Below are 18,111 nucleotides of genomic sequence, written 5' to 3' on the forward strand. Positions count from 1 at the left end.
TTGATATGCACTATAAGGATCACTAGGCTCTTTCCAACCTATCTTCAGCCTCCCTCAAGAATATGAATTCCATATTATTGGGGATGTAGACACTAAACGATAACTCTAGTTCAACTATCAATAATATGGAATTAGGTCTTAATGATATATGTAAAACCCAGTGGAATTATGCATCAGCTAAGGGGGTTGGGGGTTTGGAGGAGAGGGAAAGAACATGAAAAATGTAACTATGGGAAAATATTCAAAATTTAAATTTAAATTTAAATTTAAAAAAATCACTGGATAATCATTACCAAAAAAAAGAATCTGAATTCTATGAGAATAAGTAGTCTCAATTTTCTATTTGTATCCCTGGAACTATCAGAATTTAAATGCTTTTTTGTCTGTTCCTCATTTTCCAGATGAAGAAATTGAAGCCTAGGAAGAATAAGTTCATTATTCAAGGCACCTAGGGAATAAATAGACTTTAGTTGTTAAGGTTCAGGAATTGGGGAGTTGCAACAACACAGTGTCATAGAAAGGGCTTTGCTGGGTATACCCAGTTTTGGGGGTATTTGTCTCTTGAGGCTCAGTTTCCTCATCTGTAAAGTGAGAAAGTTGGACTAAATGATCTCAAAGGTCCATTCCAACTCTTAAATCCAGGAACTCTAAGACATCCTGGTCTCCATAAAGGGTATAGTAGTAGGACCCATCTTTGCTGGGATAATGTAGAGAGTAAGACTTAGGTCTCAACAATGTCTTATGTACATTGTGGAGCTGCCTCCAGGACAATAAATCAAAATGAAGGGCTTTGTGAATTTACCTTCTTTTATTTTTTTTTTTTACACTTGCAGCAGCAGCACCTTGCCAGTGTGCCAACAAGGTGCCAACATGACTCCCAAGGGAAGGTGGAGAATCTTGAAGATCTGCATTTTGGATGCTCCTCAGCTTTAGCTTTGATTTTTTTTTTTTTTTGCCCCAGCTCTCGACAGTCTTTTTTTTTTTTTTAAATTCCCTTCCCAATCAATCACAAAAACAATCAAAAACACAATCTGAAGTCAAAGTTCACATCATAAAGTTCGACATGAAAATATAGTTGGTCTCTTCTTAGAAAAAAGGTTCACAGGGCCATTTCAATTACTAAAATAATTTCTGTAAACTCGGTTAGAAAGGAAATAATGCCATTCTCATCTTTACAACATTTGAGTGAGGCTAACTTTCCTTCAAGGCACCAGCACCCTGGATTCTTATAGAATAAAAATAATAGTGTCTTCAAGAAAACCTTTATCCCCTTTTATAGAGTCCTAAAAATGATTGTACATAACACAACTCAACAGTGGCCCCTATTTAAAAACAAAATAAAACAAAACAAAACAACAACAACAAAAAAACACTACATCTTTTTGTGACAGTCTGGTCTCCATTTCAAGACTAGACACCAACATTCCAAGTGGTGGTATCCTAAAGAATGGAAGAGGCCACTATCTTGAAGGAACCAGAAGGAACAAAGAGATCTCTGAACTTCTGTTAATTTAAAAAAAAAAAATCTAAAAAAAGAGAGGGGGACAAAACCAGCATATAAACTTAGCAAACATGTAAACTTCGTAGCATCAGTCCCAACACACGAGTCCCTCTCTTTCTCTCCTTCTCGCCCATCATTTGTCCTCCTCACTCAGTTTGGCATTTCTCTGGAGAACAGAAGTCAGCTTTGTCTGTAAAATGGCGGCCAGTTTTTTCGAGGTCTTTTTGAGGAAAGCGCTTCCTGGGTGGGCACTGTTCACATGCAGGTACAAGTCCTCTTGCGTGGGGCCGGTGTAGCCACAGTCCTCACAGACATACAGCTTGTCCCGTCGCTGTTTGTAGGCATACTGCTGCTGCACCCCATGGATCTTCTTCAGGTGAGATTCCAAAGAGCAGCGCTGGGTGAAGGCCTTGTTGCAGATCTCACATTTGTAGGGGCGGATCCCTGTAAGAGCAGAAATCAGAAAAGGGGGTACAAAACCCATCAGCTGTTGTTTGGAGAACATTCAACTTTGGGGAAACTGAGCCAGGCTGAGTATCAAAACTCCTGCTTATATACATATATATTTTCTTTTACTTTTTTTTTTATCTCATATATGGGCAGTTGATGAGAAAGTAGATAAGAGTACCGGACCTGTAAACAAGAAGAATCATCTTTTTGAGTTCAAATCTGGTCTCAGACACTTAACCCTATTTGTCTCCATTTCCTCATCTGTCAAATGAGCTAGAGAAGGAAATGGTAAGCCATTCTAGTATCTTTGCCAAGAAAACCCCAGATGGGGTCATGAAAAGTCAGGCACAATTACAAATGACTTTAATCAAAGATGAAGATGATGATGGGCAGCAATCTGCCAGAGAAAATGGGAGGTGAGGGATCAAGGGTGCCTGGAGATGGCAAAATAAGACCCCTATCATGTCTTTGTGACCACTAAAATTTCTCTTTTAAACATCTCCAATTTCATCAAACAACCATCAAATATTATGATTTTAAGACCTTCTCACCACTTGCATCATTCCCTTTATAGCTTCCCCGTTTATCCATATTTCTCCTAAAATGGAGAACTAAATGTGGTACTCCAGATGAGATCTGACAAGGAGAGAGGTAAGCATGAGACTGGGCAGAGAAGAGTAAGAAGAAAACTGAATCTAAATTCTGGGGACACCTGAATATTAAGGAAACATCTCTCCCACTTCCTATCTGTGGAACCTTAGGCAGATCCCCTCACAAGGGGCTTCCATTTCCTCCTCTTTACAATGAAGGGTTTGAACTCTTTGGCCTTTGAGGCCCCTTCTAGCTCTCAATCTCTGATCCTATGACTTATCACCTGCTTATGCCTAGGAGTTATGTCTCTCATAATTTGGATTTTGAGCTTTCTATATTATATTGGTGATTTGAATTAAATATGTGATTCACTCACTCCCCTACATCTTTTTTTTAGGTGACCATCTCTCTCCCATCTTTCATGTGCAAAGTTGATTTTGAACAAGTATAAGACTTTACATTATTCATAATAGTAGATTCATCCCTAAGAATACATTTTGGGGGTGTGTGGAGAGGGATCTGGAAGACTAAAGAGAAAACAACTATTAGGAAATGATGCTTACTTACCATTGGAAAACAGTTACTTTACCCACCCATCCCAGCTGAACTGTAGTCAGATCCTAGATGTGAAGTAGTAGTAGGGGATTGGAATTACAAAGAAACAAAAATGAGCCAATTCAGAGCAAAACAATTTGAACTGGAGTAAACTCATAGCTTAGAAAACATAGGCTCTGCGTAGAGTAGACAACACTAAAAGGACAAGAATTAGGGCCAAGCAAAGTTCCACATCAATTGGCATATTGAGATCCTTCCTAGTGAGAGAGAGCAGCCCCCTGACTTCCCCTGACATCTCACTTCTTTACTTCCCATTAGAGTTCAGCTTCTCTCCCCAGTCCCCCTTGGGAGATCAGACAAAACTCCATAGTCAAGAAGCAACCTTGTCCCCTCCACCATACTAGAACCCGAGACAAAGCCCCAGCAGCTCCATCACCACCAGAGTGGCCCAAGAACCCTCATCCCACTTCTCCAACTCATTTATAAGTTCCTGGAAGGCAGGAACTATTTATTATCTTCTTTTTCTGTCAAGTACATAGATTAATGCTGGGTACTGTGCTACGATAGACTCTACACACTGAACTGAATTATTCCAAAGGGATTTTGTGTTTCTGCCCAAAAGCCTGAACCCTAGCAGACTTTTAAAGTATGATCCCTTAATTCCAGACACAAATGCTCTCGCATTATTTGTCAGTGGTCTGAAAGGTAGGGAAATAATGTAGCCAAGCACCCCAGCTTGTGGCTATGGCCTCCCAGGTGGTTCCCTCTGCTGCTTCAGATCATTCATGATACCATTTGCCACATTTTAGTCTATGAGAGGAGCTGCAGCAGGTTAGAAACTAGGTAACACTATCCCCTTTCACTAAATATAAAATGGAAAAGCATGGGAAAACTGGGTAACCATGGGTCAAAGACTTGGCATTTTCTGACAGAAAAGGTACAGTTTGGGCTGCAGTTTCCTGGTAATATCATGAAGGACTATTAAGTAAGATTGTTTAACACCCTTAGGGAACCTCAGACAAGAACCCACTCCTCTAGACAACTTAAAACTCTTAGAAGGGTCTGCTATAGAACAAGGAGCCAAAATTTGTAGCATCTTTTTTATTCGAGCTCTCTGGGGCCAGGAAGACTAATACAGGTTCTCGTACCAGGTGGGGTGGTAGCTAGAGACTTCAAGGAAACTGGGGGGGGAAGACTGGCTTCCCACACCAGCCTCTCTGCCTTTCCTCTCAGCTGAATATCTTTTTGTTTTGTTTTGTTTTGTTTTTTTAAACCCTTAACTTCTGTCAGCTGAGTATCTTAACTCAAAAATTTTACTGTGAAAACAAGAGCTGATTTCCTGAGAAGTTCCCTCCGCTCCTCTTCACCTATTTCACATGTGATTGAGAATACTGATATTATCAATACTGTTATTTAGTATTTATTTTAAGACAGAAGGCATGGGTTTTTATTTGTTTTTTGGTTTTTTTTTTGTTTGTTTAAACCCTTAACTTCGGTGTATTGTCTCATAGGTGGAAGATTGGTAAGGGTGGGCAATGGGGGTCAAGTGACTTGCCCAGGGTCACACAGCTGGGAAGTGTCTGAAGCCAGATTTGAACCTAGGACCTCCCGTCTCTAGGCCTGACTCTCAATCCACTGAGCTACCCAGCTGCCCCAGAAGGCATGGGTTTTTAAAAAAATAACTGAGCATTCACTAACTGACCAAATAAGGGATGAGTGAATTACTTCTTTCTACCCTTCACACAGCAGAGACAAGAGACCTTTGGCTGCTACGCCAATAAACTCAGTTGGAACTAGAAGGGATCTTAGGTTCTCTCGTCTCATTCTCTCATTTAATACCTGAGAGGGCTCTTTCTCATCATCTCTATAAAATGTGTATTTTCCACAATACCCCAAAATGAACTTCACCAAACTGATGCTGACTCTTCTAAGACACAAGAGCTTTTCCTGGATTCGTGTTTTCAAACAACTTTTATTTCCTGAAGGTCTATGAACTTCATAGGGTTTGTCTTAAGATTATTTTATTTTAGAAAGTGGACACCGTGCACAGCTTTTATGGTGGAAGGCTTAAGACAATCATGTATTTAGCAACTGCTGCTTTATGAGGTTCGCAATGGTGAACTTAAAACCAAAAGCAGCCTTAGAGGCGATCAACCTAGTGACCAGAGATAGATTTTAGACTGGACTAGATTTTGGTCCAATGTCTTCATGTTACAAATAAAGAATCTGTGACCCTGGGCAAGTCACAACTTCTCAGTGTCCTTAGGCAACTTTCTACCACTAATTCTTTAAGTTGTAGAAAAGATGCCAATTTTGCAAATGATAAAGGGAGTTCTCCTCAGTGGGAGCTTCTTCCAGCCAGGTCAAACTCATAGCCCATATGGGACTCCAGAGTACTAGGGAACCAGTTTAAAGTGACACAGGAAAATGTTTCACAGAAGAATTAAAAATATAATACAACTCTAAAAAAAAGCGAATAAGAACTCCAAGAACAGAGAGGTTAAATAGTCAGGAGCAGAGTCAGAATTTGAACTAAGATCTTTTGATGCCAAATCTCTCTGGAGGGGTTCTTTAAAAAAAAAAAAAAGTCTTTTGCTTTTTTAACATCAATGTAATTTCTACTAGTATTCCTCCTCCTCACAGAAAGTGATTTCATGGGATTCAGAAGACCCGAGTTCAAATTTTGCCTTAGAAACTACGTAGCTGGCAATTCACAACCTCTGACTGTCTCAGTTTCTTCATATATAAAATGGGATTAATAATAGCACCAAGTTCCAAAGGTTGTTGTGGGGTTTAAATGAGATATTTGTAAAAAGATTTACAAACTTTAAAATACTTCATAAATGCTAGCTATTATTATTATATAACAAATAGTATTTTGGAAAAGAAAGAGGAGAAAAAAATCAGCATAACTGATCAATACACCAAAAAAGGCTGAAAAAATGTGCAACATGTAACATTTGTGTCCCATCTCAGCAAAGGTGTGAGGTAGGAGTGCCTTCTCTTCTTGCTCTATTTATTCTTTATAAATTTTGCAATAGGGGGCAGCTGGGTAGCTCAGTGGATTGAGAGCCAGGCCTAGAGACAGAAGGTCCTGGGTTCAAATATGGTCTCAGACACTTCCCAACTGTGTGACTCTGGGCAAGTCACTTAACTCCCATTGCCTACCCTTACCACTCTTCTGCCTTGGAGCCAATACACAGTATTGACTCCAAGATGGAAGGTAAGGATTAAAAAAAAATTTTTTTTTGCAATATTCACATTAGTGGGATTTTTTTGGAGACGATTATTTTTAAACTGTTGTCATCATTAAATATACTTTTCTTGGCTCTTCAGGTCATCCAGATATTGCAATACTTCTCTATATTCATCATATTTCTCATTTCTTACTGCACAATAATATTCCAATATATCTATTTACCACAATTTGTTTAGCCATTCTCATGGGCATATTTTTTTTTTAACCTGGGACTCCATTCTAGGAGCATAGGGCCACAACCAGTAGGCAATGGGACACACAGTCGCTCAGGGTCACCCAGCTGGGAAGTGTCTGAGCCCAGACTTGAACCTAGGACCTTTCGTCTCTAGGCCTGGCTCTCAATCCACTGAGCTAGCCCAGCTGCCCCTACTTTAGGTTGCAGTTTCTTTAGCAGATGTAGTTTTTTTACAGGGTGGGGTTGCTAGCCCCATGCCCAACCCTCCTCCTTTTTTCATCCGGGCTAGGGACCGTCCTTGGCCCAGGAGTGGTAAGGGTGGGCAGTAGGGGTCAAGTGACTTGCCCAAGGTCACACAGCTGGGAAGTGTCCGAGGCCGGACTTGAACCTAGGACCTCCAGTCTCTAGGCCTGGCTCTCAATCCACTGAGCCACTCAGCTCATGGGCATATACTTTGTTTTAATTCTTTGATTATACAAAAAGTGTTGCTAAGAACAGCTTCTTTAGGGTATGTCTGGTAGTGTAATCTGTGGGTCAATGGGTATGGGCATTTGAGTCACTTTACATAATTCCAAATTGTTAACTGATTTTTGGCTCCAATAGCAGTAGACCACCTTCCCATAACTCCTTCAACACTGACTATAACTTATCTTTGTTATCTTGTTCTTGGTCTCCTCTTTTCTCTTGTACCTCACTCTTAAAAAGAACAACTCCTAAAGGAATAAGAGTCCCAGCAGAGTAATTTTCCTATATCCCTGACTATGCAGCTCATTATTAACCTTTGCCCTCCCCTAAGGTCATTTTTCCACCATTTACCATGAAATATACTCCCTGAGTTCATGCCCTCCCATGCTTTTGAAGGTCTAGTGCCCCCAGTAAACTTAGATTCAAAAAAAAAAAAAAAAAGTAAAAGTACACTTGCACCAAATCCCTGCAGATAATACCCACTATGAGGTCCTCATCTCTCTTTATAAAATATCTTTTCCCCTCCATGGAATAATCAGTAGTACCTTCTCCCATCAATGACATAGATTTCCCCCTAAATTTCATCATTTTGTTCCCTTTCTTTTGCATCTCTATCCATTCCTCTATAAGCTCTCTTGAGAGACTACAGGAATTATTTTCCTTTAGACCTGATTAAGGTAGATTATATATTTCCCTTTAAAAGTGCCCTCCCATTCTGTAATTCTTTCCCACAAAATACTGATTCACCTATAGGTCGTAACCTGTAAGGTTTAGTCCATGATTTTTATACCTATCTTCACACCATCCTTTCTATATGTCTTCTGCTTTCATCCTTGTCAACTTGTGTACTTTACAAAAGGACTCTCAATAGTCTTACTGTCATTGTTTTGTTATGTTTTCTTTATCTGTTTGATTAAATCCCTTTTTTTATATTTCTGTTGTCTGGGCTATCTGCAAAACAAATACTTTGCTCATATTTCCTTTTTATTTCTAGAGATGTTTCACAGGACTTTTATTTATTTTTTTAATTTTTATTTTGAATATTTTCCCATAGTTACATGTTTCATGTTCTTTCCTTCTCCCCCAAACTCCCCTAATCCCCCTTAGCTGACGCACAATTCCACTGAGTTTTACATGTATCATTGATCAAGAACTAATTCCATATTGATAGTTAGACTAGAGTTATCGTTTAGTCACAGGACTTTCAAAAACTGAACATCTCATTCATTCTCTCTCTCTCCCTCTCTCTCCTTACCTTCTGTCTTAGAATTGATGTATTGGTTCCAAGACAGAAATGAGGCAAGGGCTGGCCAATGGGGGTTATGTGACAGTGTCCCACAGCCAGGAAGTATATGAGGCCAGATATGAACCAAGGAACTCCCATTTCTAGGCTTAATTCATCTCAATTTTTTTCACTGAAGGTTATATTCAGATTCAAGGGTAGGTCACACTCTGGTTTATATAATGAGCTTCTTTGCTCTTGCAAAGATATTTTTCTATTCCTTCTATGATGACTACAGAACAATCTTAGGGTTATTCAAATTAACTTTCTATTATATGTGAAGGTCTGTCTCCAGATAGCTTGCAAAACTTGTTGTTAGTCATTAGAACTATTCAATTTTTTTCCTGAAGGTGATCTGTGGATTCTTTCAAATGGCACTTTGTTTTTTATGTTCAGAAGTACTAAATAGTTTTCTTGTACTATTTCTTGTTTATTTAATGGATATATAATATGAATTATTTCTTGAGGTGTTCAGACTTTTTTTTAATAGTACTGCTTTTTGTTTCTTTTCTTCCAGACTGTCCTTCACTTCATTGTATTTGCATCCCGGACCAGTTATTCTCTTATTGAGACTAGCTACCATGAATTCAAAATTTCCTATTCCACCTATTATTATGGTGGTGAAATCCATAACTTCTGCCTTCATAATTCCCCTTTCTTTTTTTTTTAAATTTTTTTCCCCCTTTCTCTTTTAAATCAGACTTATGAGGTTAAACCAAGAAGAGAGAGTAGAGGAAGTACTAAACTAAATTCTCCCAAGTAACTTTAAAATATTACCTCATTCTGACAAAATTTTGACAAAAGTAAAGATCCAAGCTTTGGGGATCAAAATTCACCATTTGGCCCCAAAAAAAAAAAAAATGGAAAGAAGTCTGGGGGAAACTAGATTTTGACCAATATCTTACAACATGTACCAATATAAGATCAAAATGGATATGTGATCTAAGTATAAAGGAAATTATCATAAGCAAATTAGAAGAATGTTACCTATCAGATTTATGAATAGGAAAAAAATTTATGAATAAACAAGAGATAAGTAGCATTATGAGACAAAATGGATGATTTTGAATATATTAAATTAAAAGGGGTTTGTGCTAGACCAAGGAGAGTGGTTAAATTGCTTCATCTGTTACTCATAATTCTCATTTTGGAGAACTATGAGAAATCATGAGAATCTGAGAAAATAACTATTCCTCCATCTTGCTTGGACTCTCGGAATTCTTACCTCAAAGCCTGTGAACTTCTTTTTTTTTTTTTTAAAATATCTTGATAACTGCATTTCATTATGATCAATTCCCTTTGTAATCTTGTATCGTTTATGCATTTAGCAACATAATTCTGAATCAGGGTCCAGGTGGCCAGAGCAATTTATGACATAAATACTGTATATTGGTTCCAAGGCAGGAAGGGTGGAAAGGGCTAGGCAGTGGGGGTTAAATGACTTGCCCAGGGTCACACAGCTTGGAAGTATCTGGTCACATCTGAACCCAGAATCTCCCATCTTGAGGGGAGTCACTCCAGCAAATGTCTTCTTAGACCTGCAAGTTGGCCTTCAAGTTTCTATCCAAATCCAAATTTACATAGCAAACAGCCTCTCCAGGCTCATTATTGCAGATGAACTGGTTTGTTCATTTAAAACAACTATATAGGAAAACGTGAGCACTGCCACCAGAAGCCTGGTGAAATAATTTTTTTAATGGAGAATGCAAATGGGTTGACCTTTTATGTTGGATAACTCCATTGGATGCATATTCTACATAAACTAATCAGCCTCCACCAAGGAATTTTTTTTTTTTAAACCCTTACCTTCCTTCTTGGAGCCAAGTATTGTGTATTGTGTATTAGCTCTAAGGCAGATGAGTGGTAAAGGTAGGCAATGGGGCTCAAGTGACTAGCCCAGGGTCATATAGCTAAGAAGTGTCAGAGGCCAGATTTGAACCTAGAACCTCACAGTCTCTAGGCCTGACTCTCAAATCCACTGAGCTACCCAGCTGCCCCCTCCACTAAGGAATTTAAGAACAACTGTGGGGCCCCAAGCAAGGTGGGCCTGCTAGTGGATACTCTGCCAGGCCTGGAGTTAAGAGGACCTAAGTTCAAATCTGACTTTAGACCCTTTCTAGCTATACGACCCTGAGCAAGTCATGTAACCTCATTTACCTAGCCCCTGCTCTTCTGTCTTAAAGAGAAACTAGGGGTTTAAAAAACAAAACAAAACAAAAGCTGATGTTTTCCCTAAAAGTTTGCTTCAAGCATTCCTATCCTCAAAATATGTGACTCCAAGTTATTCACTCAATCATTGGACAATAATTTTTTGTGAACCTACTAGTGAGGCAGCTAGATGACACAGTGGATAGATTGAAAGCTGGGCTTGGAGTCGGGAAGACCTAAGTTCAAATCTGACCTCTGACAGGACTTACTAGCTGTGTGAGCTTGGGCAAGTCCCTTCACCCTCTTCGCCTCAGTTTCCTCATCTGTAAAATGAGCCAGGGAAAGAAATGACAAACCAGACCAGTGTCTTTGCCAAGAAAACCCCAAGTGGGGTCCCTAAGAGTCAGACACAACTAAGAACAACAAAGCTACACCCTTAGGGAGAAGGGATTATTCTCTATAAGCAATAGACCTCACCCTCTAGAAACTAGCTGGAGAAAGGAGCCCAGCACACAAGTAATTAATACAAGGGACCACCTTCCTTTATTCTGCAATTATTTTTTTTTTAATTTTTTTTTAAACCCTTAACTTCGGTGTATTGTCTCATAGGTGGAAGAGTGGTAAGGGTGGGCAATGGGGGTCAAGTGACTTGCCCAGGGTCACACAGCTGGGAAGTGGCTATTCTGCAATTATTTACTGAATTCCTAAATACACCAAAACCTCCCCCTGTCCCCTTCCCCCAGGGCCTCTTAGAAAGCAGTAATAAGTATGGCAGCCTCCTTCAGATACCTTCCAAGCTGTTATTTCCTCTGTAAAACAGCTCCCATCCCAGAGTTTCTTTCTTGGAGGAGTGGGGAGATGTCTAAAGCACCCCAAAAGGCCTTCACCTCAGTGAGGATGGGATGACCTTACTGTCGGCTGGGAATGCCCAGGGATCCCAGAAATAAAGGCTCTCCGGATCCAGAGACCAGGAAAGGGTCCTTTGGATGAAGACAACGAGGGAATTTCATCTCCTCTCTCATATGGTGCCTAGAGTGTACCCCACTTATTTCTCCTAAGAGAAAGAGAAGGAAGCACCACCATATTGTGCACACCCTCTGGACAGGCCTGTGCTTCTCATTCCTAGAGGATGTGGATTTGATCTGGGTCCTGAAGGGTGTAAGTCGGATTGGCTGCTGCTACAGGGAGGAGGGGGACTCGGGCAGATATTGGAGAAAGTAATATTGACAGTAGTAATAATAATAATAATACAAATAAAGAATACTATATAATAACAAATAAATAAACAATGAATAATGACAGGGTAAATGGTGAGAAGAAAATGAACAAACAGGAAACTATGGATGCCCTATTTGTTCATTCTAGCTGTTTTTGTCCCGCCCCACTTCAACCCTTCTTCCTCATTCCCAGGGTCTCCCTAGCTTCCCCATTTAAATCTTATCTTCTGTCTTAGTAACAATGCTAAGCTCTTCTGTTTTAGCATTGATACTAAGACAGAAGACTTAAAAAAAGGTCATTTTAAAAGTAAATAATATTTTTTAAAAATTCAATCACCTTTATGGACTCTAAATGATCACCCTAGTGCAAATATGAATAATATGGAAATAGGTCTTGATCAATGACACATGTAAAACCCAGTGGAACTGCTCATGGGGAAGGGGGTGGGGAGAGAGGAGGGAAAGAACATGAATCTTGTAACCATGGGAAAATATTCTAAATTAATCAATTAAATAAAAATTTCCCCCCAAAAAAATTCAATCACCTTCCCCTTTCTGTTTTCACTTTCTTAGGAAGAAATTTGGACTCTTAGAAGAAAAAGATATTCCTGGTGACTCCATGCTTTTTATTGGGGGGGGGGGGATGTCTAAAGGGATAGAGTAGGGCAGTGCTTCAGGAAAGAATCAATCACAAGGAAAAAGTTTGAATTTAAGACAAATTTTGAGACTCCTCTGCATTTGGCCTATCATAGATAACAGTAGTTCTCTCTCCCTTTGTGTCACAGCTCAGTATCACTGAATAAACATCACTGGAGGCTAGGCACTGAAGGGTGAAAATGGAACTGAAAACATGCCAACCTTCTGAAAATCATGATAAACAAGTTTAGTTAGTCTACTAAGAAAGTTATTGGGGGAAAAGCTTGTAGATAAAAATGTGAGTTATTAGGATTTCAAAAACATAGGGAGGGTAGAGTGTATGTAACAAAAAATGAACAGGGAAGGCAGAGGATTTCAACCATTTTTACTTCTAGGACTCAGTTTCCTCATCTGCAAAATGAAGATGAAAAATTAGCCTTAGTTAGCTCAAGGTTACTGTGGGGGATTAGATGAATAATATATAGAAAAAAAAGGCACCCAAAAGCTTTAAAGTCTTTAGGTAATATCAATGGTGTGATGGATAGGCCAAGTTAGGAGCTGGAAAGAAATTCAGTAGATGACTAAACCAATCCTCTCTTACCCAAATGAGCAAAGGAAACTAGGAAAAGTTTAGAGATTTGCCCAAGGTCATAAAGGCAGGCAAGTAACAGATTCTTTAATTCCAAAACATACATTCTTTTGACTCGTCACAGTACATACACCCTTCCCCAAAATGGAGTTCTTAAAGCTATTTTAGAAATGGGTTACAGAAGGGAAAAGTCTTTCTTAATTATTTTTATTTGTTCCAGCTGTTCCCAAATCTAGACTTTTCTGAATTACACATCACTAACCCAAAATGAGGGGGGGAATGTCTGTGCAGAGTAAACTTTCTGCAGAATCTTTTTTTCCATTTTTTTTTATAGGTAAGAAAACTAGAGGAATTAAGTGATTTGCCAAAATTCTACTGGTGCTGCAACCCAAACTTATGGCCAGCCTCCAAATCTAACACTCTTTTCACTGTACCATGTAACTGCTTGCTGTTGTTCAGTTGTATCTGATTCTTCCAGATCCCATTTGGGGTTTTCTTGGCAAAGATAATGGAGTAATTTACAATTTCCTCCTCTGGTTCATTTTACTGATGAGGTAAGACAAAATGGGTTAAGTGACTTGTCCAGGGTCACAGAGCTAGTAAGTATTTGAAGCTGGTTTTGAGCTCAGGAAGATGAATCTTCCTTTCTTCAGGTCACTCTACTGACTACACTACCCAGCTGCCCACCACACAGCTACCTCCCCTCAGTTTGAATATTTCTTAATTCCATATAGTGGCTGGATTTGTTTTGTTTTGGTAAGGATACCCCTAGGCATTTTATATTGTCTACAGTTATTATTTCATTTTAAAATTGAGTTTTTTCCCTTCCTTGTTGTGGGCCAGAGGGTAAAGGCAGTCATTCTCAGTCAATGTGTTTTGTTTTTCTCTCTCTCTTTTTGATCTTTGTTCCTGGGCAGGGAAAGGAGGAGGTATTGAGAAATGAAAGTGATTAAAAACAAAAGGCTTGATTAAAATAAGATTTTAAATAATTTTTAAAAGAACTGAGATGGGAATTTTTTTTTAAATTGTTATTATACACTATAAAGTGGCAAGAGGGCGGTTAGGAAGGAGTACATTTTAATTTTTTCTCATCCCGATTTTTCCTTTTTTGGTGCTTCTCCACCCCAGTTCAGCACCCAGCATCTCATGCCAAAGGTTCTGGGAAAGTAGTCTCTTTGCAAACACAGTCTCTAGCCATCAGCTTTTCAATAATGTAATTTGTATTTACCTTCTTAGCAATCCCATTTTTCTCCAAACCCAAACAAGATAAGGAGCCCTGAGCACACCAATATCAAAGCAGAAGAGTTAACATATCTGAATAAACCAAGCCTACCTGACTCTTCCCAGAGATAGCTTTCTAGCTCTACCCGCTCCACTCTCCCAGAGATTGCTCCATCTCAGACACTCCCGAAACAAGGCTTCATTTCTATTATCTAGGCTGGGGGTTTTGAAGGTTAGACCCTTAGCCTTCAAGCCTGATGAATGTCAGGCAGCATAGTTGGCTTCTGGGCTTGAAAACCGCCCTTATCATCTGGGCTCAATCCCCCCTCACAAATGTATGTCCTGCAGGAAAACAAGAGAAACTGGGGGAGACAAACAAGCCAAGAAGCATTTCTACTAAGTGTTGGATAACAAAAGATAGATAGGGGAACAACAAAAACCAACTCTCGAGGAAGCAGGGGATGGAGGGGTTCTCCAAAGAAAAGGGTCAGTACATACATGTTAATGAGAGGAAGGAAAGAACACTAAGGACTAAAAAGAATCAGGAAAGGATCCAGCTAAGGGATGAAACTTCTGGAGGCAAAAACAACTCCTGCTGGCTTATGCTTTGTTGTTTTAATGTTGCTGAGTCCTGTCAGACTCTCCAAGACCTCATTTGGGGTTTTCTAGATAGAGTAGTTTGCCTTTTCCTTCTCCAGCTCATTTTACAGATGAGGAAACCGAGGCAAATAGGGTTAAGTAACTTGCCTAGGGTCACACAGCTAGTAAGTATCTGAGGCCAAATTGAACCCAGGAAGATGAGGGCTGGCACTCTATCCACAAATGTCCTTTAGATTCTTAGAACCAGCCTCTTTGCTATCCCTGGTCTGATATCAGCCCCAATCCCTCCTACATTGCTGGAGGGTCTCTATCTATCTTGACCCCCAAGCCTCTCTACACTGCTGGAGTCTCTGTCTTGACCCCCAATCTTCCCTAGACTGTTGGAGAGTATCTTGACCCCCAATCCCTCCTACATTGCTGGAGAATTTCTATCTACCTTTTTTTATTTTTATTTTTTTAATAAATAAACTTACCTACTGTGTATTAGCTCCAAGGCGGAAGAGTGCTAAGTGTTGTGAGTGGCTAGGCAATGGGGATTAAGTGACTTGCCCAGGGTCACACAGTTGGGAAGTGTCTGAGGCCAGATCTGACCCCAGGACCTCCCATCTCTAGATCTGGTTCTCAATCCACTGAGCTATCCAGCTGCCCCCTAATTTCTATCTATCTTGAGCTTGAAGCTCCATCTCAGGCATCAGATCCCTGTTTATCCTTTGGCTCCACAGCTAACCTGATCACAACTTGTCTTTATCTCTGGATCATGCACACCCAAGGATGGAGCCCACATGCCTCAAGGGCTCATGGCTTTTGACTTGCTCATGGCTTTTTGACTTTATTCATTTACACAGTAATTAAGGCTCTGGCTGGGCCCATGCAAGCAGGAGCTGTGGGTTCAGGCTGCCACAGTAACAATCTTTTCTTGGCTAGAACATTGTACTCCAGGGGAGGTTTTCACCCTGGAGGAGAGCAGTAACAGATGGTTGAGGCCAATTCAAGCGTTGTTAGTGCAATGAGTTCCTATGCAAGTCCTCCAGCCAATCCAAGCTCCCAGGCTTTCTGGCCCACAAAATGGCGCACGGGTGGATCCGTGTGTGCCCATTATGACCCAACCCAAGGAATTCAAGTCTGACCTGACAAAGGTGGCCTGGGATCCCCATGATCACTTGGGCAGGCAGCTCAGTGGCTCACACTCTATCTGAGAACAGTGCCCTTTTTGAGCTGTTTTAAGGATTTCATCCAAGAGTTCCAGACTTTTGATGACCTCCTGCCATCCATCAACAACAATTTATTAAGCATTTTCTATGTGGCGGGCATTGTGATACCCGCTGGGGAGATAAACAAAGCGGGGGGGAGGGGGGCACACAGAGAGAACATTCTGCAGAGGGAAACAACATCTGTAGAGTGGCATAGGCAAGACAAACACAAAGGAGCCAAGATGGGGAGTCAGTCACCAACTTACCCAGTGCTTAAAGGAGTCGGTTCCTAGATGTGTCAAGGAAAAAAACAATTCCTGATCTGATCTATCATTATTGGAAGGTCTGTTAGGATCATCACAGAAATGACCAGTCACAGAATAAATGCCACATTCAGGTGCAGTCCTACTCCAGTTTCTCAGGCCCTCTCCCAATAGGTAAAACTCTAGACCCTGAGTCTCTCAAGATCAAACCTAGCTTGCGTCCGAACCTGCTTGATGACAGCTCTTTCATAACATAGAAGTTATGTGTTTTCTGCTATCAGCTTCTCTCTTTACAGCAAATTGACAATACGAGTGACTTGCCCAAGGTCACACAGCTAGTAAGTGTCTCAGGCCAGATTTAAACTCAGGATGACCAATCTTCAGGTCTCTTGCTTTATCTACTGCAATACCTACCTAGCTGCCCAGCATGCTTGTTGGTGGATGGGAATTCCAAATTACATTTTGCAGGGTTAGATCCAGGAACCACAATTTAAGATGGACATTGAGAAATGGGAGAGATAATTCAGCACCATAAATAGAAAACTGACCTAAAGAGTCAGTTAGGTCTTCCCTCAAAACAAATTAGGCTCTGGGACCCTGGACAAATCATTTAGCCTTCAGCACTTTTAAGTTAGAAGGTGCCAGCCTGCATTGATAAAGGGAATTCTTTGTACACATGAAAGAAATCACAAGCTCAGTCCGTATCCCCATCCCAATAGATAAAAGCAAACTGTCCAGGGCTATGCAACCAGGTCCATGACATAGAAATATCAGTTGAAAGAATTGGGTATATTTATCCTGGAGGAAGGAAGACTCTGGTAGGAATGTCTTCAATTATCTGAACAGCTGTCACGTGAAGGAGAAATTCGGCTTTTTTTGTTTGTTTGTTTGACCCGAGAGCAGAACTAGGAACTAATTGCAAAGTGCCAAATTTAGGCTTAAGGTCAGAAAAGTGTTCTCTTAACCATTAGAGCTATCCATAAGTAAAATGGGCCCCCTCAAGAGACAGAGGATACCACCCCCAGCCCTGGAGGTCTTGGGGTGGAGACTGAATATGTGTAATCATAATAACATAATAAACAAATCATAATAAAACAGATATTTATTAAGAAACTACTATGAGGGGGCAGCTGGGTAGCTCAGGGGATTGAGAGCCAAGCCTGGAGATGGGAGGTCCTATTTGATTCAGATCTGGCCTCAGAAGCTTCCTAGCTATGTGACCCTGGGCAAGTCCCATTACCTAGCCATTACCACTCTTCTGCCTTAGAACCAATACATACTATTGATTCTAAGATAGAAGGTAAAGGTTATTTTTTTATTAAGGGTTATTCTTTAAAAAGAAAGAAAGAGAGGCTACTATGTTCCAGGCACTGCACTAAAGGCTAAGACACAAAAAGAGACAAAACCCATGGTTTGCCCTCAAGGAGCTCACAATCTAATGAGGGAGACCACATGTAAACAAATATATACAAAGCAAACAACATACTGGATAAATAGGAAATAAATTAAGGAGGGAGGGGGAACTAGAATAAGGAAGGATTGGGGATGGCTTTCTGGAGAAGGTGAGATTTTAGCTGGAACTTTAAGGAAGCCAGAGGTTGGGAAAGAACATTCTAAACATGGAAAACAGGCAAAGAAAATGTGGATGCCAAGAGATGGAATTCTTGTTCTGGGATAAATGGGCAGCTTCTCCAATTAACACATAGCTCAATAGCAGCATAAGACCTAGGATCCCTTGAGGAATGGAGTGGGGAAACATCCGTGGACACTGCATATTCCCCCATTCCTGGTTGTGTCCTGGGGAACACCTAAATGACTGCTGGTTTATGATTTACCCCTTCACTTACAAAATTTCTTTGAATTTTCCCTAAGGTATCTCTCCCTCCATCTGTCTCTGCCTGTCTGTCTCTCCCTCCCTCCCCCCCTCTCCCTGTCTGTCTGTCTCTCTCCACCCCCCCCCCCCCGTGTC

General features: G+C 40.4%; 1 protein-coding gene across 1 annotated transcript in view; it reads right to left on the bottom strand.

The window, feature by feature from the left end:
• Positions 1 to 524: 524 nt before the first annotated feature.
• OVOL2 (ovo like zinc finger 2) overlaps positions 525 to 18,111 on the bottom strand; it is a 52,374-nt gene continuing 34,787 nt past the window's right edge. Inside the window, exon 4 of the mRNA XM_044663426.1 lies at positions 525 to 1,945. Coding sequence (XP_044519361.1) covers positions 1,635 to 1,945 — 311 coding nt within the window. The 3' untranslated portion in view covers positions 525 to 1,634. The remainder of the gene's footprint in view (positions 1,946 to 18,111) is intronic.

The sequence above is a fragment of the Gracilinanus agilis genome, chromosome 2 (assembly GCF_016433145.1).
Source record: "Gracilinanus agilis isolate LMUSP501 chromosome 2, AgileGrace, whole genome shotgun sequence".
Taxonomy (NCBI): Eukaryota; Metazoa; Chordata; class Mammalia; order Didelphimorphia; family Didelphidae; genus Gracilinanus; species Gracilinanus agilis.